The sequence below is a fragment of the Buteo buteo genome, chromosome 11, assembly GCF_964188355.1.
Source record: "Buteo buteo chromosome 11, bButBut1.hap1.1, whole genome shotgun sequence".
Classification (NCBI taxonomy): Eukaryota; Metazoa; Chordata; class Aves; order Accipitriformes; family Accipitridae; genus Buteo; species Buteo buteo.
Genome location: NC_134181.1, coordinates 41,115,002 through 41,138,874, shown reverse-complemented (window position 1 = coordinate 41,138,874; position 23,873 = coordinate 41,115,002). Strand labels below are relative to the sequence as shown.

The window sequence follows — 23,873 nt, the reverse complement described above, 5'->3', positions numbered from 1 at the left end:
AATATCTGTGTGAAGTTGCCTGTTCTGCACACACATCCTCCATTCCATTGGGCTTATAAAAAATGTTCCTGAATGTGGCCTATCTAGCAGTTATAGAACCAGACTGTTGAATATATGTTTAATTAAAGATCTGATTGATTCTTTTCAGGTTGAGTTATGCAAGTCTTTTGGTGACCCTTCAAAACCCAAAGCATGGAGTAAGCACTCTCAGAAGGCCCCTGCCTCAGAAAAACAGGCAGAGAAGCCTGTGGCAAGTGCGGCTCCTGTAGGCACAAAGAAAGTGAGTCTTGTATGTTTTCTTGAGGCTCTGATGTATGTCGGTGACTTGGCAGAGGGAAGGGTGGCCTGGTGTGTGGAGAAAGGGACAGAGTGGCTGGGACAACGGATGTTGGAGTCCTGGTTCTAGTATTTTCTGCCTTAGGGTCTATCTTCCATGTACCTTTAGGTTACCTGAGAAATTATCTTGGCTGTGCTTCTAATAAGACTTTCTAAAAATCTTTTTTTTTCCTAGGATAAAAAGAAGAAAGATCCAACAGAAAACTTAAAGGAGGTGAGTTGAGGTTGAATTGCAATCCCTGCGTTCTTGCTAGCTTGTATGAAGGGCAAGAGCTGAATAACTCTTTTCTGTACTGCTTCCCGTGTTGTTAATTCATGCAAGGTGTATGATTTAACCAACTCCGTGATAGTCCAGTTCTACTGTAACAAACCATTATTTTAACAATCCCAACACTGGGGACCAATTTTTTAACTGTTAGCTACTCCTGTGTGACCACAAACTGCATCCAGGACAATCCTGTTTCAACAGTTCTGGGTTTTAACCATATATGAGCTTTGTCATGTGTAACTTGTACAGTTTTTCTCTTTTTAAGGTTTTATTTTCTTCTTTAAGGTACTTTCTAAACATCAATTACAAAAAAGAAAGAGTAGGACTGAGGGGTCTTGAGAAGACTTTAGTCACTTTAAGTGCTCACCTTGTTAATGTAAAGTGAACTCCCCTTAAGGGATTTATTTATTTATTTATTTTACATTGTTGGAAATGAGATATTTTTGAATTCAAACTTGCTACTAGCTCTCCTGTGTCTGTTTTCACAGCTTGTCTGCTTGGTTTTTTTTTTTCAACAGCTGGAAGAAGATAAAACATTCCAGGAATTCTTGGTGGTTCACCAGAAACGGTCTCAGGTGGCCACTTGGGCTAATGACACTTTGGCGGAGGAGCCCAAGAAGGGAAAATCAAAGCCAGCAGCTGATTATCTCAACTTTGATTCAGATGAGTCTGAGGAGCTGAGTGAGGAGGAGGAGGATGGGAAAGAACCTTCTGAAGATGAAGAGGAAGCTAAAGGTACCAAGAGGAACTATCACCCTTTGCTTGTCTTTGTCACAATGTGAATGCGAGAGCAGGTGTGCTGGTTGGACCTGACTTGGAGTCCTGCCTCCAAATGGGGACAGTGTAATCAGGAAGGTGGTTTCTCAAGCATGAGACTCATTCTGTGGGCTGTGGATGTATGGTTGTTTTCCTGAATTTGGGGAAATGTGAGAAATGCAGTTTCTGACATTAAGGGTATGGCATTTGTGCTTTCCCCTGGGTGCTTAAGTCAATGTCTAGGGAAGACTAACAGGGCAAACATCTTTCCCTTAAATGCTCTCCTAGCCTGCAGGCACTTTTATCTCCAGGATTTCCAGAGCTGGATGTGGTTTCTGTTTATTTAGTAACCTGTAGCTGAAGTCTGTGAACTTATCTGGTCTGCCTTTGCATATTTCTGGAAGCATTGGTGTGTCCTTGGGCCCTGTCAGAGTTGCTGGGAAGGGAGTAGCAGGTTAACTTAGAAGACTGAGAAATCTGGGCTGCAGTCTGGTGTATGTCATCTTAGAATCTAGTGTCCCTGCATCAGCGATGGATGTAGTTTTGGAGCCTTTCTTCCTCCCTACGTGGTATTTCCTTATGCTGTTCTATTGGAGCGAATAGCAATTTCCCTGCTGCTCCTCATCTCTTTCTGGGTAGCTAAAACGTAGGTGTCATCAGTTGATCCTTGGTGGGGTGTGGAGGGGTGTTTTGGAGAAACAGCTTCCTCTCTCCTTTTCCCTGAAAAACTAAACTGAACAATTTAAAACCTTCTCTTGGGGTCTGCTTGAACTATTTAGTTAAAATTGAGACACAATACTTTGCCATGGAGTTCCTCAAGCTCCTTTCTAATTTGTCTTATACATGAACTGTTGCTTTGAAAAACAGTGATCCAGTGTCAGTCTGGAAGTGCTGAGATAACGTTGCTCTGCTGTTCTCAAGCCTTTTCTTGCCATGGAAAGGGTAGAGGAGAGGAAGGTGGTTCTCATGATTGTGCCAGTTCTCAGCTTTACCTGGCTGGGGAGGGAGCAGCAGCAGCATCTGTGTGCAAAGCTTCTCTGGTCTCTCCTCTCTGACAGCAAAGAAAGGAGAGAAAAAGGCAGCTACCAGCAAAGACCTCTCGGATATGGATTACCTGAAATCTAAAGTGGTGAAGGATTCTTCCTCCTCATCCAGTACAGAGGAAGAAACGGATAGTGAGGAGGTGGAAGAGGAAAGTGAGAATGAGGAGGATTTGGGCATTGCAGAAACCACCAGCACCCACACAGATGAAAGGGGGAAGCCAAAAGCCCAACAAAGAGAGCAAGAGACACTGGCAAAGAAGAAGAAAAAAGGATCTGCACTAGAGGTATAGCTGAATTAGACTTTTGTCTTATCTAAAGCAGGAGTTTTATGGGATAGCGTGTGTCTCGGTCATTCCAGGGATGAGCTGAAAGCTTGAAGTCTGTGGGACCCCCTAGGTACCGGCTTTCTTGGCTCACTGAGCAGGAGCCATTAAAAAAGTTTGCTGGATTTCCTCTTAGTGCTGATTGAATTCCTGAAGATGGGACTTCAGACAAGTGCTGCTAGTGCTGTTTTCAGAGGCTTTTCTGTTTTTCCTGTGTCCGTCTCTGTCTGCAGGAAACACTGTTCTACAGAACTCAGTTTTTAGCGACTGGGTTTGACTGTCCCAGCCAAATCTTGCACCCTTGTCTGGCATCTCCTGCCCAGGCTGGCACTGTTGCAAGAATCTCTTGATATTCTCTCCCCACTTTTCATCCTCCTGCTTGTTGGACAAGATAGCTTTTTGTGCTGTTACTTTTGGTGTTTTTCACTCAGCTTGTTTTATTCCTTTTTTTTTTTCTTCTTTTTTCCCCCATCCTTCTGTCCAGACCCAAGGCAGCTCAGCGGAAGCCAGCACACCATACACAGTGGAACTTCGCGGTGCCCCCTTGAACATCACCGAGGTGAGCATTGTTATGGAGCTGGGAATGGAGGCTCAAGGGTGTTTTCAGTGTGTAACTCAGCACGATCTTTGCAGAGGCTTCTAGACTTACGGAGCTGTTTTGAGAGTTGTGTGGACAGTCAGGGAAACTTTTGAACTGGCTTTGTGCAGAGATGTTTTATGTTGCCCGTGGTGTTTTCTGTAGTGTATATAAAAAACCTAAGTCTGAAGCCTGCTGCTTCCTGTACCTGAGAACTTATTTAAACAATTATAATTCTTCCTGCAGCAAAAGATTCATGAATTCTTCTTGCCTCTGAAGCCAGTGGCAATCCGGATAGGAAAAAACACCCAAGGGAAAAATACAGGTAATGTCGATATGTGGAAGGGGGGTTGGATCTGTGAGTTAGAGGACCTCTCAATCACACCACTGCTCTTTTCATCTGCAATTCCAAATCACTGGCTCATGTCCCGATTGTTAGAGACCTTTCTATGACTTTGCAGCTCACCTGCCCTCGTTGCTGTCCATAGGATGCCGCGGGCAGAGTAATGTTGGCTGTGCTCCCTTAGGAGTAGCAGCAGGAGCTTTTTCTTTGATCTGCCTCCGGAACTTTCCTAATCATCCCAAACCACGCCAAGGAAAGGTCTCTTCCTCTGGGATAGCTGCAGCAGCACCCAGGGACTTTGCTGACCTCTGTATATCGGCTGCAGAGCAGTCTTTAGCCAAGGTGGGTCTCCTGACAGGCTGTGGCAACTGGAGGTACGCATCAGAAAGAGTGTGGAGCAGGTCCTCAGAGCTGGCAGGGAACTTTGCGATATGCTGTTTTCCTTTCATAGCCTAACAGCGGATGCGCCTTTTATTTGCTCTTGGAGACACCTGTGAAAGCCTACTTCAGCTGTTAAGTCGGGCTTCTTTGGTTTGCCTGTAGAGAATAAGCTTTTAAAAGGCAGCCTTCCAGTCTGACATGGCCATTTTCAGGCCAGATTGAAACTTTAATGGGAACCTAATGCTTTATCTATAGGAATCTATATTAAAGAAAGCCCAATTCACCCTTAATTAGCCAATTAGTGGTTGTGTGTTCCCCACATGATGCTCTGTTGAACCTTTCCTTCCACCAAGGTTATATCTTTGTTGACTTGAAGAGTGAAGCAGAAGTGCAAAGGGCCTTGAAGCGAAAGAAAGAATACATAGGTAAGGGCTGTTTGTTCTGTCTTGTTCTGGCTGATGTTGATGGCAGGGTGCTCAGCTGCTGAAGTGTTCACTGCAGAAGTATCTCCTGTTGTCTTAGTTTTTTCCCAGGCAGATGGTGGGGGTGGTTTCCTCAGCTAACGCGGGCTAAACCAGGTGCTGTGTTGGGAGCAGCATAGAACTGGCAAGTGACTGAGCTGCGTGTGTTGCTCTTTGGCCCTCATCTTTTGTCCTGTGCTTGAAGTGTATCTTGCTTTTGGTATAGAAATGATATTGTTTAAATCTGATTGGGATAGCGAAGGGGATTTGTACCAACGATTCTGTAAGCCTGTGTTTGGAACCTGTTCTTGGCCTAGCCCTTAGTGGAACTGCTAAAATGATAGTAGCAAAAATTCTATGTAGACTGCGAATATCTACTTGGAAGCCTGTGGACTAAGTTGGCACACGCAGAAAGGCTGGAGCTATCTGAAAGGAAGGGAGACTGTGGAGTTGTCTGGCAAATATTATCCTGGTTTTTATGAAGACTGATCTCTTGCAGCCCCCACACCCTTTATTTTTTTAAATCAGACAGAGTTCTGCTCAAAGCTTGTGGAATTGTAATTGCTTGTGTCACTGCTGTAAGCCCAGGCTCTTTGCGCATCGATATTAATTGCTCATGGCCTTGGGAAGTATCTAAGGTGCCTCTGTGTGTGTTTGTGGATTAGGTGGACGATGCATTGAGGTATTCCGATGCGGGAATACTCCAAAACAAACTGTTATGGCAAAACCTGATAACCAGCCATGGCAAAGAAGGAAGAGGGACGATGAGGAAGAAGAGGACTTGTCTGAATCAGGGAGACTCTTTGTCAGGAATCTTCCCTTTACTAGCACTGAGGAGGACTTGGAGAAGATCTTTTCCAAGTACGGTAAGTATTTGCTGTGGGGCTGGGACTTGCAGGGCTACGTCTTTCCTTTGTGCCCACAGGTTTTCTTGCTGGGTGTGAATGGACAAAGCTCTGTGTCCCACACCTCTTGATATGGACCGACTCCCATCATCTTTATTGCCTGGTGTGGTAGCGTGTGGCTGCTTGGCTTTGAAACTGATGCTGGCTCCATGCTTCTTTGCTCAAAGCACGTACCGCTGTGTGCGTCTGCCCTCACCCCTCTTGTCGCATCTCTGATGCAACAGTAAAAGCTCTTGCCAGTCAGTGCAGGCTCTGAGTCCTAGTGTGATGGGGAGGAGGAGAAGATAATCAAAAGCACCGGCTACATGAAACACTGATCATGCAGGAGATTTCTAGATACCGTAGGTAAGAGGTGAATCTCTGAGATACACCTCAAATTCATGTTCAGCATGTCAGGTGAAAGCTTGAAGCTTCCCTTTTCTAGCTCAAAGTTAAAAAAATTTAAGGTTGTCTTGGCGTTAGAGTGTCTGGGGGGTGGGGAGAGAGGGTTAGGTTGTGGAAATCGTTACTCCTGACTGAAGGTAAATGCAGCTGCTCAGAGCTTGCCTGGTCTGTGTCGCTTGTCAAAGCCCTGTGAGCTGCCACAAGGTGCACAACTGGACCTGGGGTGCTTTTGCTGGGCCTGCCTTGTCAGTCTGCTGCCAGCAGCTCCTCACCCAGGCTGGTGGCTCGCCGCATACCCTCTGCAATATCCAGAGCTGCTCTGCCCTCCCTGGCTCCCCTCCTCCCTGGCTTTGGCCAGGAGGTTCCAGTTCAGAGCGTGTGTCAGGTGTACAAGGACGTCTGTCATGGTAAAGTCTTGCCTTTTGCAGGACCCCTCTCGGAGATCCATTTCCCTATAGACAGACTGACCAAGAAATCCAAAGGATTTGCTTTCATTACCTATATGATTCCTGAGCACGCAGTGAAGGCCTACGCAGAAATGGATGGGCAAGTGTTCCAGGTACGGTGACTGATCACTTTCCTGTGCTGTTGGACTGCAGCTGGTGGGAACGTTTGTTAGTAATGTGGCCAAGTGTTTGCTTCTGTGCTTTGCTGAAAAGGTTGAGTCTCTTCTGCCTTGCTCTGTGGGAACACAGTTGCTTTTGTTAGAGTAGCCTGGTTTGAACAGCCTTGCAGGTGCCAAAATCTGAGCTAGAGATGGAGAAGGAGATCTGAGTCTCAGTCTCTCACATTGTGTGGCTACTCTGACTTGCAGTAATATCTCCTTTGGGAAGGAAGGTTCCCTCCTTCCACCTAGGCTGCTTGACTAGGAAAGTTGCCAGAAAATTTCTTCTGCTCTGCTTGGTTCATGAACTTCTGTGGGTTATTTCAGAGCTGCTGGACCTCTTCTTCCTTTCTTCTAGGGTAGAATGATGCATCTTTTACCATCCACAATCAAAAAGGAAAAAAACGAAGATGTAGATGCAGAAGATTCTTCCTCCTACAAAAAGCAGAAAGAGGCCAGGGACAAAGCCAACAGTGCCAGGTACAGGAGTGTCTTGTAGTGGGGCAAGACAACACAACCTGCCAAATTCCCAGGAGGCAGGAACGCATGTGGGGTCTTTGCAGGGGCTATCTAGATTACCAAAGTCAATAAAGTGTTTGCCTGTGCAGCTCTGTTTCCTTTATCTCTTACCTACTTGATTCCTCTGTCCAAGTACCGTTAGTAGTTCAGTGAGCAGCAGAAATTGAGAGAAACATGGTTTTGAATGGATTTGTGTATGAGTTTATTTCTCTGGTGTCTAAAAAAAGTTGGTCTGATGCTGTAATTCTTTAGGGTAGTGGTTTCAGATTAGTTGTGTCTTTCTCCTCTACTTGGCCACCTGTATTTCTAAAACTTGTAGGAACTTTATCTTTCTATATGACAAATTAGTTTGAAAGAAGTGGCTGATACTTTCTAACTTGAAGGGAAAGGAATGCAACCTTGCTTGCATGGGCTTTATGCTTCTGGGAAACCAGTTGAAAAAACATGTGTTCCTCTGAGCCAACATCTGAACTTCCAGCTGTAACTGCAGAGCTGTGACCAGTGACCTCTAGGGAAGATGAACTAAGCTGCAGCCACTGCTGCCTTTCTGTTTGCTCTCCAGTCATGTCTCCCTCATCCTGTTCCTTCTCTAAGGATGTTCCACCCTTCTTTCCCTCAGACTCTTCACCCTGGCTGCTGCTGGTGGCATTCAAAGCTTTTTTTTCCCCAGGACCATTGAATAAAGAGACACCAGTGGAAGAAGGGACTGCATGACTCTGAACCTGGCTCTTCTTTCTCTTGGCAGCTCTCACAACTGGAACACATTGTTTGTGGGGACAAACGCCGTGGCTGATGCCATTGCTCAGAAGTACAACGCTTCCAAAAGCCAAGTGCTTGATCATGTGAGTTGGCTTATTGATCAGCAGGGATGGGAGATCACTTTCCTATCTTTTTGCCTTGTGCCCAGGGCCTTCCTGGTCTTTTTGTGCACCAAAAGCCTCTGTGCACCAACGAGCACAGATCAGCGGTGCTGTAGCTTCTCTGTGGGATCTAAACCTAACAATCGTTTTGTCACTGGAAGACAAAGTGACACTCCCAGCCCTCCTTCCCACTCTGCTTTTCTGTGGCTGAATTTTGCATTTCTACATAACTAGAAGTTGATGGGATTTTACACCTGGAAGCTCAGATCCTTCCTGGAAGCTTCATTTTGTCTTGGGAAGCGTTCTGATTCCCAATAGCAAAACTCTCAGCAGCTTCAGAGGAGCTGGAGCATTTTACCTTCAAGCGCTTTGCCAAATTCCCTTTGCATCTGCTTCTGAGAGCAGCAGGAACAACAAGTGACTGGCATTCTTGTCTGCAGGAGAGTAAAGACAGTGTGGCAGTGAGGGTCGCTCTGGGAGAAACCGAGCTGGTCCAGGAAATTCGGCGGTTCCTCATTGAAAACGGAGTCAGCCTGGATTCCTTCAGTCAGGTGAGATGCCCAGCTGGAGGCAGCGATGTGGACCTCTTCTATATGATGGCCTAGTCCTAGTGTCCTCTGCTCTCTTTGAAATTAGTAACAAAATCCTTACATCTTGCAGGATTGACCCCTTACATGGGTTAGGAAATGTTCTGTCCATTTGAAAATGCAACTGCCCTTGGCATGGTTGAAATGCATAGTATGATGGCTTATAGTATGATGGTCAGTTTGCTGTAGCCAGAGAAAGAGTCCTGTGTCCATACCAGGGCGGATCTGGAGCTGAAGCCTTCATACATGAGCATTTGTGGAACTGGGAGGTTGTACTGGGGTATAGATCTTATAGAAGTGTTTGCTAAATGGCTGTTGGCCCCCTTGGATCCTGGAAGGGGGTGACGTGGATTGAGAGAGCCCGGCATGTTGGATCTGAAATCTTCAGTTGTAAGATACTGGGTTTTGCTTTTTTAAATCCCATCTCCCCTTTCTTCCCCCACTGAACCTGGCAGGCTGCTGGTGAGCGGAGTAAAACTGTGATCTTGGTGAAGAACCTTCCAGCCAACACGAGCGTAGCAGAGCTGGAGGATGTCTTCGGCAAGCACGGCAGCCTGGGCCGGGTGCTGCTGCCAGAAGGAGGCATCACTGCCATTGTGGAATTCCTGGAACCTACTGAGGCCAAGCAAGCGTTCACCAAGCTGGCCTACTCCAAGGTGAGTGCGGTGATGGGTAGGCAGCTGCCTGGGGAGTGTGGATCTTGGCTAGTTGTGAAGCTGCAAAAAGGAGTGCTTGCTACAAATGTGAGGGGCAGAGGACTTTTGAGGGAAGTGGGTTATCCCAGAGCCACTGCTGTTACCCTCTGTCCCTTGGATTTAGGGAGATGCCTGGTCCATCCTTGTGCAGCAGTGGCTGAGTAGGGCTCTCGACCTGCAGAAGATGGCTCGAGGAGGGGGCTGTGACACATCTCGAAAAGCCTGGGTGGCCTGGAGAGGGTTTCTTTTACCTTTTGCAATACAGGAGTGTGGTACGTGGTAGACTGTGGTCCCGTGTGAGGCTGGATACAGACTCTCCTTCAATGAAAGAGAATTTAGCCAGATGAAAAAGTTGCTCAGCTTTTCCACTGCTGTTTTGCACTACAGAGTGAGAGGAAAGTAAAGCTGAGAGCAGAGACTTTTCTTCAGGTGTTGCCCTCCACTCTTCACTTCTCTCCTGCGTTCCCTTTACAGTTTCATTCTGTGCCGTTATATCTGGAATGGGCTCCAATGGGTGTCTTCTTCAGCCCAGCCCCTCAGAAGAAAACCCCTGAGGTTCCAGAAGAGGAGGGCAAAGCAAGGCTGGTACCTGGTAAGAGCTTTGACTTTGGGACAGAGGTATCTCTGGTTTTTTCGCCGCTCCTTTATAAGTAAAGCAGCAATGCTGATATATTCCTGACCCTTTGGGGATGGAACCAGCCTCATGAGGTCATCTGCACGGCCCTTAGGGTCACCCTCTCTGCAGTGCGTTAGTTGATCATATCACACAAGCGCTGTGCTCGTTCTTGCCCCTGCCCTCCTCACCTCCTGGATGAGGCGTGGGCACTGAAGTGCTGCTCTCAGTGCCCAGGTCCAGTTTGGACTGGGCTAACGTGACCTCTGGGAAGAGATTTTTGGTCCAGCCTGGTCTCGGCAGCAGCCGTCAGGAGAGCAGTAGCTGTTCTCTGTAAGCCGGATCTGACCCCCTGAGAGTGTGAGCGGTTGTGCGCTGTGCAAGGACACAGTCCCTGCCCATGGGCTGCCAAGCGAGCTGCAGCAACAGGAGCACTAGGCAGCAGTGGGTGGATGGAGAGGCTGACTTACTGGTGGCAGGTTTTGGGTCCCTGTACCTACTTCTCGGCTCTTGTGTCAAGCTGCACAGTATGCTTTGTCGGGTGATTTCCCAATGCGAGGATGTGATCTTCCCTCCCTGAGTATACCTTCTTTCTCCCCATCCCAGGGGCTGTAAAAAATAAAAACTTGCATGTATGTTTAAAGCTTCTTAAGAACCTTTTAAAAAAGAAAAAGAGGAGGCTGGAGGAGCATGGCTTTATGTAGGTTTGTTTTGCTAGAAGCTATTTCAGGACTCTGAGGTTTTGGGAGGGGGGAGAAAAGCTGACGAAAAGCCTCTTCCCGGGCTGCCATTCTGTGCCCTGGTCACGGGGGAAGGCTGGAGCCAGGGGGAGGTGGGGGGCCACTTTATCTCCCTGTAACGGAGACCCTCACCTGGAGATAAAGGGCTATAAGCACAGGAGCTCCTGGAAGGCTGCTGGAGGCTGATAATGGTCTTTGCTGCCAGCCTCTGGATCTGGGAGAGGGAAGGGAGGGAATGTGGAGCAAACGCGTCGCTCACAAAAGGGCTCCGGGTGGCAGCGTGTGGCCGTGTCATGTTGTGCCAGCCACAGATGGAGGCACCTCTTCATCCCACCCCTGTCTCGCTGAATCTTTTCCTTCCTCTTCCCTCAAACAAGCCTCCTTCAAAGGCAATGGGCTGGTTTTTTCTGTGGCTTCTTGGCAAATACCCCGCCAGCTGGAGTGAGGAGGGTTGGACCACCCAACCAAAAAGGCTTGGTCTGTGTGGTGCAGGGGGCAGGGAGGGCAACCAGATGGAGCTGTATGGGGAAAGACAGCTCTTGGGATGGAGCTGGGGAGTCTCTGCACACCCCTGGCCCAATGCAGGCTCTCCTCATACGAAATGAGGGAGAAATAAACCTAGAAAAATCACTGAGGGGGATGTTAATGCTAAAGGGAGATGCGTAATTTGCCCCTTATGAGCATAGCATCAGCTGTGCTGTAGGGAATGAAGATGCTCTAAAAGACAAGTGGTCTGGCGAGGAAAGGAGTTGACAAGTCAATGGAAAAGAGAGAATGAGCACATGCTTGTGTGTATTCTCTGATGCCTAATAAGGGCCTAGTCCCACCGCAGCCTCCATTTCAGCGTGGGATCCAATGGATCGCTCCTCAAACCTCCCGTGTGTGCAAAAGCTCAGTAGCTTTGAGGCCTCTTCATCACATTAAGTACAGTAGAAATTATTAAGCCGTTTTAGAAACTGGGAAGAGAGGGAATGGATGGATGGAGAGAGCCAAAATGCAGTTGCCACGCCTCCTTCCTTGTTGAGACCAACTGCAAATACCAGCAGATTTGCACATTGATCAGCTGTACGGTATCCAGGTTTCTGTTAACTTCACAGCTCCACCGTGGGGCTTGAGTGCCCCAGAGGAAGCTGTCGCGCTGACTGCTGAATTGCAGCTTGATTATTTGGTTTTCTTTTTACAGATTTGTCTTTGCAGAATCCCAAAGCAAGATTTGTACAAAGTAGTGCTCATTGCTGTTGACCTGAGTGAGGTTTGTGGGTCACGGAGTATGAACTCTGGAAGTGTTAACACTACAGTGAAGCCCTTTAGGACCACAGCCTCTGTGCTGGGTGCAGTTCTTCATTGACCTTCAGTATGTGTTTGGGCTTAACAGACCATATTCCTTCACATGCTGATGGGAAAGTTCTCATTTCACATCCTGTGGATACATATTGGCAACAGATGAGGTTTCAGAGCAGCCCAGAAGGATGCTCAAGCAAATTTGGGGCCCTTGCCTAGTTCAGCAGGTGTCTGGCTGGGTTTGGTGTGAGGGTGTCCGAGTGCTGGGGAAGCAGGTTTGTGGAGTTTCTACACTCAAAGGATAGGCAATATTTTAGTTTTCATGGGGATGTGCTCACATACTGTATGTTGAGCTTGCATCAGTCTATGTCCACCCACAAAGAGCCAATAGAGAAGTGGCCTGTTTCTACTGGAGTAGTAACTGTTAGCTGGGATAGTGGGCAAGTTTCCCCCAAATTTGTCTTTGTTACATCTTAGTGTTGGGTTTATTCTTTTTGTTTCAGATGAAGCTATAATGGGCTCAGAGGAAAGAGCATCACAGGAGGAAGAGGAGGAAGAAGAAGAGGAGGAGGAAGAAGAAAGCATTCCTGGGTGTACCTTGTTTATCAAAAACCTGAACTTTGCCACCACGGAAGACACGCTGAAGGAGGTGAGCCGTAAGCGAGGAGAGGGGATGGGGTTTTGCTTAGCACGATCTGTTCAGATGGAGCAGGAGGCAGTTAACATGTGGTTGAGGGCCAGACTGAGATGCCTGATGGACTAAAGCCCCCACTCCCTGCACGAGTTAGAAGAAAGGGCTCTACTCTGCTGCAGAAGGCAAGCAAGCTGTTCTCCACCTGTTGTGCTAAGGATAAAGTGTTTAAAGGAGTTAAGTTGCAGCCACTATGACCTAACGGGAGACGAGGGAGCACTGGATTGTACTGGGACTAGGAACCTCTGCTTTGGGGTTTCAGGCATCAATTAAGACAAATGTATCTGAAATGTTTTGGTGGGGTTTAATTCCACCTCGGGACAGGTGGAGGCAGTACAAAATCTTCTAAGACTCATCATTCTCCGCATTTCCTGTGCTTTCTGTAATGCTTCTCCTTGGGACAAGCACTTTTGCAGCTGTGATACTGCTTTGTGTGTTAAGGCAATAAATAGATGATGGTATCGCTGAGATGTGCTTTTCATCTAAGCTTCTGCCAACATTGAGCTGTCTGTACTGCTTTACCTCAGCAAAGCACTTGGGAGAGATCGTAGCATTTCTAAAGCCACGTGGGATGTTAATAGCGAAATAAGGAAAAGCAACTGGGAATTCTCATCTCTGCCACTTTTTATAGCCTTGTGAAATGCCACATTTCATGGCCCAAGAATGCTGGCGCAATGTCAGTCGGTCCTGGGCCCGTGATCCTCTACCTTGGGACTGTCGTACTCTGTGGAGATCCTGGTCCAGTTGGGTCTGGGGACAAATGTAAATCTTCGGAGGAGGACTGGGGCTTGTCCTGTCTTCTTTTTGTGCCTTCTGGGTGCAGTTTTACGAGGGAGTCGAATAGATGGTTTGCAGCCTTCGCTGCCCTCCAGCCGCTCCTTCGTGTCTTTGGAAAGAGCTGTGATCTAGGGGCATCACAGGAGTCACCCACCCCTACGGTCCCTACCTGGCTGAGGGCATTTTGTAATCCATAGTGTTGTAATCCATAGTGTTCCTCCAGAGCCATCCCATCTCTCTGCGCTGTTTCTCAGGAGTAGTGGAAGATTCCTGGGAACGCGTGTACTGAATTCTTCAAAAGTCTCTGTGCGTGTGTGTATTTGTGCAGAAATAATTTTATAAGATACAGCTGCACTGACTGCTTGTCAGGTGTGTGTTGGGGGGAGGTGGGCCCGTGAGCGTGTGCTCCTGGCTCTGGAAGAGGGCCACGTTGTCACTCGAGTTGCAAGCCTGTGACAAAGGGAACTGAATCACGTGTCCAAATTCCTTGCAGACGTTCTCCAAAGTGGGAGCTGTGAAGAGCTGCACAATATCCAAGAAGAAAGACAAAGCAGGTACTCTAGATGTTGCTGTTCAATTCCTTCCCTCGTCTGGTTGCTGAGGGCTCAGGTGTGGCGTTGCTTTAGCATTCATCTGGCTGAGCGTTTGTGTTCTTGTTGGCGAAATCCTTAATACTTCTAGAAGTGTGCCTGTTAAAATGGCTGAAAGCAGCAACCAAAAATACCCCGGGGTTCAGTCTAGAAGGTTAAGCTCAATTGTGGTATTTGTGGAGACGTGGACTTCTCTTGAGATCTTAAGATAGAGAAGCCAACTCCTTCAGGATCACAGAAGAGAGCAGGATGCAAGTTGAAAGGAACCGGTGCCCCACGATGATTAAACCTGCACATGACATGCTTTATCTGCAATAATGGCCAGGATCTTCAAGGATGCCTGGCTGAGTACTGTGCTGAGTGGGCTTCGTTTGCCTTCTGCCTGCCAGCTTTGAACCCAGCAGGCTGTGGTGACGAGTGGTTGTGCCTGTTGCATTGACTGTGCTCGTTTTCTGGGCAGTTGGACAGGGAAGAGTTTGCTAAAGGCAAGCACTGGCTGGATGGGCTATGTCTTCTTCCCGGATTTTGGGCTAGGGAGTTGCATGGCTTTACGGGATTTTGCCTTAACAGGGCTCCTCTTGTATGGAATACTCAAAAACTTGGATCCACTGAAAGAAAAAGAAATTAAGCGAACTCTACAGTACTGCTCGCGTGTCTGGCTGTAGGCATGCTCGTGACCAGACAGCAACGTTTGAGTCTAGGCTGATCTCTTACCACCTACCAAAGCGATTTCCTTCTGTCACTCTACACTCTACTACCATTGAGGTGTTGAAGTTGGAAACTGGGCGTTATGTTTTTGCTTGTGGATTTTTCCTTTCCTCACCTAGCCTTAATTATGGCTCTTGCACTGGTCAGTGTGTTCCTCCGAAGCACGGTGTGACCGTAGGTGCCGCAAACCTTTGCTGTGCGGGGAGGTGGAATAGGTGTCTCCTCCTTTGGTGTGGAACGGGCAGCTGCCTGCCCAGGTTTATAGAAGTGCTTGCTCCTTTTGTGCCTTGCAGACCTCAAAGGCGTTTTGTCTCTTAGATGAAACACGGGGCTTGCACTTTGTGATGATGAGAAATGCAGCACGTGGCAGTCCAAACTGAAACAGATCTCAAATGCTCGGCTCCCAGCAGTGGTCAGTAACTGACTGCTTGTCAAGTGTTGGCCAAATGAATTTCTGAAGGGGTCGCGGGTTAGAAGCGTCTCCTCTGGGTACCAGACTACTACCTGGATATTGCTATCCTGCAACAAAAGTCACACTTTTTTCTGGGTAGTTGGCAAATTTTCCAAATGAAGGTCTCATTTCAGTCATGAGGAAAAAGTCCTGTGTATAAACAAATGTTTGCATATCCATAATGGGATCACTTAGCCTGACCATGACCGTCAGTTGTTTTGTAGGACTTAGTGGTTTTTTTTAAGGAGGTTGCACTGAAATTATGCAAAGCAAAAAGCCTGTTTTGCATGCAACGTCAGTTATCTCCTCTTTGACATCAGCACCAAAACAAGCTGTTCTAGAGCAGCATCTCGCTCAAAACAAGTCAGTAACGGGTGCTGATGAGGAGCATGAGAGTCAGGGCATGGGCAGGCTGGCCCTTTGCCTGGGATGTTAGTTTCTGTCCCCCCAGTTTTGGCAATCAGCGCTTGGTCCTGATTTGTTTTTTAGATCTCCTCCTTAGTATTGTCTCCTCGTTAGTATTGTCACTGTTTCCTGCTAGCTCAGTGAGTCCCCTTTCTCTTCCGACAGGCACTTTGCTTTCAATGGGCTTTGGATTTGTGGAGTACAAGAAGCCAGAGAGTGCCCAGAAGGCCCTGCGCCGGCTCCAGGTAAGCTTAAGCATTGTCGATCCGGTTTTCTTTCCAGAGATGGTGGGCAAAGACATCAGTGGCTCATCCCAGAGCAAATAATAAGACAGTCCTTGCCTTGAAGAGTTTGCAGTCCAGAGGTAGAGGAAGCCACAGCCCAAAGCAGTGAAGTGACTCGTTTTTGCCAGTTTAGTGGCAGAGCTGAGGTTGATGGACAGCTAGATCAGGGATGTTGGCTGCTGCTTCGGTCAGTCAAGCTGTCTCCAACCTCATACCAGAAGCCTTGCCTCGCATGAGCGGTGGTCAACAGAGAAAAACTTTGGCAGGGAGAAGGGGAGGACTGTATGGGAAAGAGCAAGATGTGAAATGCTGTGCTTGTATCCTGGAAGCTTGGAAGCTGTTGTGACTTTGATTTTTATTTATTTAATTTTTTTTTTCTGTTGTTGTTTCTTTGTTTTAACTTCTAGGGCTGCTCTGTGGATGGCCATAAGCTGGAAGTGAAAATCTCGGAGAGAGCTATCAGGTAAAGCTTCTGTCTCACCTCTGTAACATGGTTACATTTAAGCTGCAGTAATGCTCGGTAGGTTCTTCACTTCCTACCTAGCATTTCTGCGTCATGAGGGATGTGATCAGTAGTGCTCTGACTGTTGAACACATCAGCCTTTGTTGTGCTTTACTCAGAGTCACTTTAGTCAGTCTTACTTGAAAAAAAAAAAGAAATTATGAATAGCTGATGCAAAGGTGTTCACTCACTAAATGACATATTTCCACTTAAAATCCCTAAGCAGCATGCAGTAGCGGGACCCCAAAAATGAGCCCAGAGTGAGAACCGGGCACTTGTGTTTTCTTCCACACGCAAGGGAAAGGCTCCTCTAAAACCTCTGCTTTGGTGACAGTTCGGTCAGCATTGCAAAATCAACTGATAGCCCAAGTTCCAGTGGATTTAAGGAGTTCTTGAAGACCAATATTCTTTGGGTAATGAAATCTTTTACCCTAGCTCATCAGGGAGAACAGGACCTTAAGAATAATGTTCTGCTGATGATTCTGATCAAATCAAGACAAATACAGGTTTCTTTCTTGCTTGAAAAAAAATTTGGATTCAACTTCTTTTGTTTGGGCATTCACGTGCAGAGGAGACGGTTACCTGGGGTTGAATTTAGTTGGAGTTCAAGTCCTGCTTTTTAGGGTTTTCTTCCTAGTTGTTATTCAGTACAGAATCTTCTAAGTGCAAAGTTGAAAATTAATCCAGATGTTTGAAGGTGAATGTTGGCACCTGAAAACTGTCCCTTAGGCATTTTGGAAACCCTACCGGTGGAGGTATCTCTTAAGTGTCCAAATTTGTTTGAAAATCTGGTCCCTGGGGACCAGAAGCAGGCTGACAGCTTCCTGTCTACACTTTGTATTTCAATTCTTTTATAAACCATTTTCATCCATTTTGATTTTTAAAATCCCTTCAGTAGGTATCCAGCCTACAATGCAGAATGCTTTACTTTATGAAATAAGCTGCTGTGTTTTGTATTGGGTAAATTCTTATCTTGTCCAAATGCAATACAATTCTGAAGTTAAAAAAATAAAAGTAATAATCTATTAAAAAAATTTCATTTGCTATTTTCTAAGCCAGTAAGAAAAAGAATCAAAATTAGCTTATATTAAGCTTTTTTTTTTTTTTAATATCTCAAATAGTACATTCTCCTGACAATTGAACGGGCAAGATTTGATGTCAAAACAAAAGTTAGTGGCAAATGTGAGTCCAGGCCAGCTGCTTAACCTCAATTGAGGTTGCAGTCAGCAAGCTGGACAGTTTGATTTTCAGAGGTAGGATTTAAATCGCTGAAATTAATTCCTTCTCGGTGTACTCTATAACATTTCCATTGTCGCCAGTAAGACGCCAGTGAGGATGTCGATGTGAGCTAGCTGGCTAATTATTCTGCATTCTTAATTTTGAAGCAGCCAGAATGCGATTGGTGTTTTGCTGCACCTTACCTGCCCTTTCTGTTGACTTCATAGGCCTGCTGTGAAATCGTCCCGAAAAAAACAAACCGTCAAGAAGCAGACGACTTCCAAGATCTTAGTCCGAAACATCCCATTCCAGGCCACCGTCAGGGAAATCAGGGAACTCTTCAGGTAGGAAAGCGCTTTCTGTCGGGTCTGCGGAGTGCTCCGGGCTGGAGCTGGTATGATTTTCATACGGGATCTTGCTATTGGATTGTAAATATTATGAGTTTTGTTCTCTTTGTGGAAGTAAACGAGCCTTTTACCGAATGTAAATATGAACGGCTTGGCAGGTTATACCAGTATAGAAATTATTCCAGTGAGACAGAGATGACATAAGCCAGTGTTTTGGCTGGAGCCGCTGTGAGCTGTCAGACCCAGTGGCCCACCATCGTGCAGCAGACATCCGCGGAGCTTGGAGATCTCCCAGCCTGTCGAGTAAATGACATAGCATTGGATATTTTTTATTTATTTTTTTTTTTCATCTTGCCTGAAAGGCGTGCAGCAGCTTTCCTGATGCTCGGCACACCTGCAGACAGCTGGCGTGGAAGGTTTGAGCTGGGGCTGGCTCCCTCCTCCATCTGTCTTGCCCACATGATGGTGTAGCTCCTTCCTGTCGTGGAGGGAGCACTTACATCTTTGCTTTCCCTCCCACGAGTGTTTCACTGCGTGTGCCTCGCATAGTCGGTGGGGTGTTGCCCCGCGGTTGGTAGCCCTGTGTCTGTAAGGATGTGGGACTATGCTGCCTGTAATACCTTCTCCTGTAAGAAATACCTTGTCAGCTGTGAGACCTGCCTGGGATAGCACTGAGCGTTGAATAGGGATTTTAGGATCCCAGCCTGCATTCTTCTGTGTGCTGGCTGATCTCTGTTTTCTTTGTATCCTCAGCCTTTTGTGCAGTGACTCATTAAGCCTTGTAATGCATCCTGGAAAAGAGGTGAAACTTTGTAAAATACAGCATGCAGCATCTTTCTGCTTCCAGAAAGAGAGTCCTGCTCATTGATCGAGGCTGTGGTCCCTGCTCTGCTGCTGGTTTGCAGAAGGAATTTGGAGGAACCTGTCCAGCTCTGCCTGTCAGCTTTTCCTATCTGCAAAATAAGGGTGATAGCTCACATCTGCGGGGCACGGTGAAGTACTGTGTTAGGAGGTGGCTTTTCTGTGTGGGTCTGCTTAAGCAGAACATGGGTGCTTTCATCGGGTCAGGGCTGTGGCATTTCTTTCCGAAGGGACCGAGTTGAGGAATCACTTAACCCTTTGAAAGGTCCCCAGACCACGCAGTGAAAACTGCCTTGCAAGGAGCCACGGGGCAGTGATTTGTTCGTTGCAGGAGAAACTACGCGTCTCCCTATGTACAGTGAATTCTACCTACTTTATTAGGGTGTGATGTTCTCCTGGCTTGACCACAGGTAAGGACAGTGGTTCCCACATGGCTGGTAGGCTCTTTTCTTGCAAAGTGTAAGGTGGCAAGGAAAGCCGTGTGTCGCAACGCTGTTTTGCAGTGGGCTCTGGGGATTTAACTGAACGCAGACCATGGCTTGGCTCTTGGACGCACGTTGCTGGAAAGGTGGTGGTAGGCACAACGTAAAGATCCCTGTAGAAGAGCAAAAGGTTTGGTTTTTTTTGCTTGTGCTGTGCAGTTTGGATGCTTTCGCTTCAACACTGCACTGAGAGGCCCTGCTGAAACAGGGCAAAAAACCCCTGGGCTTCCAAGTCACTGTGTTGAGTTTTCTTAGCACGTGGGGCACTGCTAATTTAAAACCCGACGCTGTGTGGCTACAGACATGACCTTTGTAAAGCTGGAGCAAACAAAACCAGGGGGATCTATTTGCCTTCTAGGGCCCTGGGTTAAGTTCAAGGAGCTGGGAGGCTTATGTATATCACAAGGATAGACAAGCCCCACAGAGACTGGGGGGTTTTGGGCATGTTTTTTTCCTCCTGTCTTGTCTAGCACCTTAGTGCTGTGGAGAGGAGGGGTAGAGGAGCAATCTGATTAATATTGCAAGGAACATGCAGCTTCTAGCCGCGTGCGCTGTTGACAGCGCTCTCGGAGCGATGCGTGAACATCCGTTTCATTTACCTAGGATATTCAGAGATGTGTTTTTTATCCTCAAAACAAAAGCCAACGGCTTGGGGGGGGGACCCACAATCCTCCCTCCACCCCTGCCATCCCTCCTTCGCTTCAGATCGGCTAAAACCAGGCATGACGGAGCTCTACTAAACACTTCATCCTCCTAGATTGCCTTTTTTTTTTTTTTTTTTTCCTCTCTCCCGGTTTTAAATCAGATGCCTTCGCTCTGGAGCTTTTAGCTCTTTCTGCATTTAGGAACCTGTCTTATTTGTATTTCATTATTTATTTATTCGCAATCGTGAACAATCGCTTGGCAGCGGAGGCGGCACGGACGGCAGGGCTGCAGGGGGCACTCTTAGCCTGCCCAGGAAAGGTTGGCTGGGGACCACCGTGCTGGGGACCGCCAGCCTGGGGACAGCAAGGGACCGCCAGCCTGGGGACCACCGGGCTATGTCGCCGGGCATTGCCATGCAGGGCAGCAGCCCTGGGCCTTTGGATGGTTGGGAGGCTTTGCGGAGCGAGCGTCCCTTCTATTGTTTCACATGCTCAAAAGCCACTTTCCAGCCCTGCAGCTGATGTTGTCTCCCAACCCGCTTCCTTCTGCGCTTGCTTTTTTTTCTTTTCTCAGTTGCCTGGGCAGGAGACTAATTAATAAATAAATACACACACACACACACTCATTCTCTCCCTCTCTCTCTCTGCGTGTGTGAATGTGTCGCCCCAGATAAATACATATATATTTGGAAATCTATATGTGCATAATATATATATTTTTTTCCCCAAACAAATATTTCCACGTTTGGAGCTTTGTCAAGGAGCTGTGTCTTCCTTTTCAAATGGACCTGCAGTAGGTGTTAATGGTGGAACAGAAAAAACAAGGGAGTTGGGTGTTTTGAATAGCAAATTTTGAAAACTGCTGTACCTGTGCTGCTCAGCAGTGGTTGTTCAGGAAATCCTGCCCTGGTTGTCTTTATGCTTTTTAATATCATTCTTTATGGCTGCTTCGAGCGATCTGTGCATGGGGAAAAGGCTCTGCGCCACCCTTTGGGCTGGACCTCACCGTGGTTTGGAAGTAGCTGGTGACACGCCTGCTTCCCATTGCACCACCGCACGTGTCTTCTGCATCATGAGCAGCAGCAGATTTGGGGAACCATGTTCCCCAGGAGTTTCCTCCTGCCCGTTCCCGGCAGCAAGGTGGATCCCTGGGAGGAAGGGAGGCCAGGCAGTCCCTCGGGAAAGGTCCGTGAGTGGGTGTAAAATTCAAATCGACTTTTCCCCAAGCTCATAGTTTGCGGGAGATTCAAAGCAAATGTGTTTCTTTTAATTTTGGAGTTGGGGGATATCGAGTTCTAATTCTTGGGCTGGAGAAAGGTGGTGCTTAATTTTCTCTGTACAGGAGTCATGAATGCTCTGGTTAAGAGCTAAAGTCCTCTGCCTGTAAAATAAACGTCTTGTTGCAGGCCTCCATGAGCCTCAGGTGCTGCCCACCTTCCACACCAGACCCGATGGCTTTGCTGGGGTGTGTGGCACTGCTTCAGAGTGTGTCCTACCGTCTTCTGGAGGTGTTGGCCTCTCTTGCACCGTCAAGGGATTTTTTTTTTTTTTTTTTTTTTTTTGAGATCCAATAGGTGTTATTTTCTTCAGAGGGAGAAATGCTTTTCAATTATAGGGGCTGCTTTTGGGATAGGTGTGAAGATCTAGCTTTTGTGGGTATGTTTTTCCCCCCCCCCCATTTTTGTTCTTTATTAGATTCCACTCTTATCTTTACTACCTGGAAAAATAACAAAAGACAAATGGTCCTTAGTTCTTTCCAAAGAGCCATGGTTAGGGGAAGAGAGACAAAGGGATTGATAACCCATGAAGGCTGCTAATTTTTGCTACCAAATTGGGAGGCTTTTATGGCAAGACTTTTTTTTCAAAAGGAACTCTAGATGTGGCAAGCTGAATTGGAGATCTGTGAAAGGCCACATTTTCACAGATTGGAGCTCTGGCAATTTCTGAAAATTAGGCTCCTTTAAAATCTATCACATTAGGTCCACGCAGCCTTCATTGGAAGTTTCAATTAACTATTTGTTTCATAGCATCCTCTTCCATCCTCTTTCGCCCTATCTGCACCAACTTTCATGAATATTAAAAATAAGGCTGTTTTGCAGTTGGCATATAATGTTTCAAGGAGATGTATGTTTTATTTTCCCCAAAGGGGGAATGATTAGATTTAGAAAAAGACTTCTTAAAAGATTTCTACCCAATCAAGTGCAACCTGAGGGATAGATACTGTTGAGAGTCTGCCTAGAATTTGACATAACTGATGCTTGTACCACTGACGGATGCAGTTATTAGAGTTGCATCTTAAGTAGCAGGTATTGGGGCTGGCATTGTTTCCTATTTTCTTTGCAAAATATATCGGAGAACTTATCATTGGGTCTGTATCTATAAATTCTCCTAAAATTGCAACGACTGTCACTTCCAGCCCTCCCCTGCCAATTAGTTGCAATAGGCATTAACCCTCAAAATTCAGAGCGGGATCAGGTGCCAGCGCTATGAGTGTGGAAGGTGTTTTATTGTCCGTCTGGCCATCCCTTGCCTTTCACTTGTAGGAGCTGCAATCAAGCACATTGCGTAAAGCTGTTAAATCACAAAATTATTATCAGTTGAGAGACTGGACTTTAGTTTGACTAAAGAAGCAGCTAGCAGAAAAAGCAATTGAAAGGTATGCCAGAGCACGGAACAGGTTATCGGGTGCATTTATCTCCATATTCTGACTTTCCTATAAAGAAAGTAATGCTGCTTCTTGTGAAGACCTTTGGGGATGGGTGTCTCTTTTAATTTTAACTCCTTTGCTGACTATTTTCTTGGTCTTGACAAAGACATGGCATTTATTGCATCTGGCAAAACAAGTGCCTGGGACTGATTAGGAGGAAACAGATCTATTCCCTCTGATAGAGGGTAAAAGTGAAGACAGCCAGTGGGACAAGACTTTGGAGTCATGTCTCTTCTAGAAGAAATATCTCTGAAGAAAGATACGGTGGATAAACTGGCAGAGATTTTTTTTTTTTTAAAGGCAGTCTTTATGAAGTTAATTTTATAAGATGATGCCTTTCACTTCTTCTGACCTATTATAATAAAGTGTAGTTATCAGAATGGGCTTTTCATTTCCCATTATAAAGGACACGGTGGTATAATGAATCCGTCTGCCAGACATGCTTGCTGTTCACACCTTTCTCCCAGTAATGGAGTCTACATGACTGAAGACAATTTCTCCTTCCCAGAGTAACGTTGCGCTGTTGAAGCTGTGGAAATCTTTGCTGCTGAAAGGCAGAGGAGGAAAAAAATTAGTCCCTTCATAGACATGCGAGTTTGTTAAGCAAGTGCCGGGCAGTATTAATTAGAATATTCAGTGCAAACAGCCCTAGGAAGCACAGTGCTGTAAGCATCGCTTGCTGAACAGTCTAATGTCAGATTACTCTTGAGTGATGCTTTTGCTTTTAAAACCCTAGATGTTGTGCTAGAAATGTCTCGAAATCTGTTGCTGCTTACAACTTTTTTTTCTGTATTGTTAGATGGCCCGTGAATGCGGGGGGAGCTGCAGAAGTCGCAGTGAGCACCTCCTCGTGGTGTAAGAGTCTGCTGGGGGTAGGGCAGGGGCTGCACAACTGCAGCCGGGGGAGATGAAGCTGGTGGGTGGGATGTTGGGGAGAAGCCCCAGGAGCTGCTGAGCCCGTGCTGGAGGTCTGGTCTGGAGACGGTGGGACAGGCTCAGTGATTCTCCTGGTCTGCCTGTTCCTTCTGCCATCCTGCCACAGCAGCAGATCTGTCCTAGGTCAGATGTCTCCTTGCTGAATTGCTTGCTTAGCTCCTTGCTAGGAGTGATGTCCCCCAGTGTGTCCTGCAGCCTCCTGTGAAAAGCCAAAGAGCAGATATTTCTTCGCTGTTCAGCAGCTGGAAACTCCCCTCAGCACCCTACAGAGTCTAGGTAAGGGCATGTGCGTTGCAAACACGACTGTGATTTGTAGGACTATAAAACTTCCAATTTATTATGCTCTTAGCCCTTTGCAACCAAAACAAAATTAAATTGACATAGATAAGATACTGGGAATGTTGTTTGAGGGGCAGGAGGAGACACGGCAAAGTTGCTAGATGCGCAGGCGTTGGGCATGCTGGGCTGTAGTACTTTTTGGAAGGGTGTGGAGCAGATCATCAACCCTTCCTCGTGGTAGAAACCACTGTTGGGTTCGTGCCCTGTTCATCTGGGTTAGAGCCATGAACAGATTAAGCTGCGGTTTTGAGTCAT

At 46.8% G+C, this 23,873-nt stretch overlaps 1 protein-coding gene across 1 annotated transcript in view; it reads left to right on the top strand.

Annotated features, from left to right (window-relative positions):
• The window catches only part of RBM19 (RNA binding motif protein 19), a 70,385-nt gene that overhangs the window by 1,696 nt on the left and 44,816 nt on the right, over positions 1-23,873 (top strand). Inside the window, exons 3-21 of the mRNA XM_075041827.1 lie at positions 149-280; positions 512-550; positions 1,123-1,339; positions 2,419-2,687; positions 3,211-3,285; positions 3,550-3,628; positions 4,381-4,452; positions 5,154-5,354; positions 6,206-6,336; positions 6,740-6,861; positions 7,646-7,742; positions 8,201-8,311; positions 8,803-9,003; positions 9,517-9,634; positions 12,180-12,325; positions 13,638-13,698; positions 15,464-15,543; positions 15,990-16,045; positions 17,530-17,646. Coding sequence (XP_074897928.1) covers positions 149-280; positions 512-550; positions 1,123-1,339; positions 2,419-2,687; positions 3,211-3,285; positions 3,550-3,628; positions 4,381-4,452; positions 5,154-5,354; positions 6,206-6,336; positions 6,740-6,861; positions 7,646-7,742; positions 8,201-8,311; positions 8,803-9,003; positions 9,517-9,634; positions 12,180-12,325; positions 13,638-13,698; positions 15,464-15,543; positions 15,990-16,045; positions 17,530-17,646 — 2,324 coding nt within the window. The remainder of the gene's footprint in view (positions 1-148; positions 281-511; positions 551-1,122; positions 1,340-2,418; positions 2,688-3,210; positions 3,286-3,549; positions 3,629-4,380; positions 4,453-5,153; positions 5,355-6,205; positions 6,337-6,739; positions 6,862-7,645; positions 7,743-8,200; positions 8,312-8,802; positions 9,004-9,516; positions 9,635-12,179; positions 12,326-13,637; positions 13,699-15,463; positions 15,544-15,989; positions 16,046-17,529; positions 17,647-23,873) is intronic.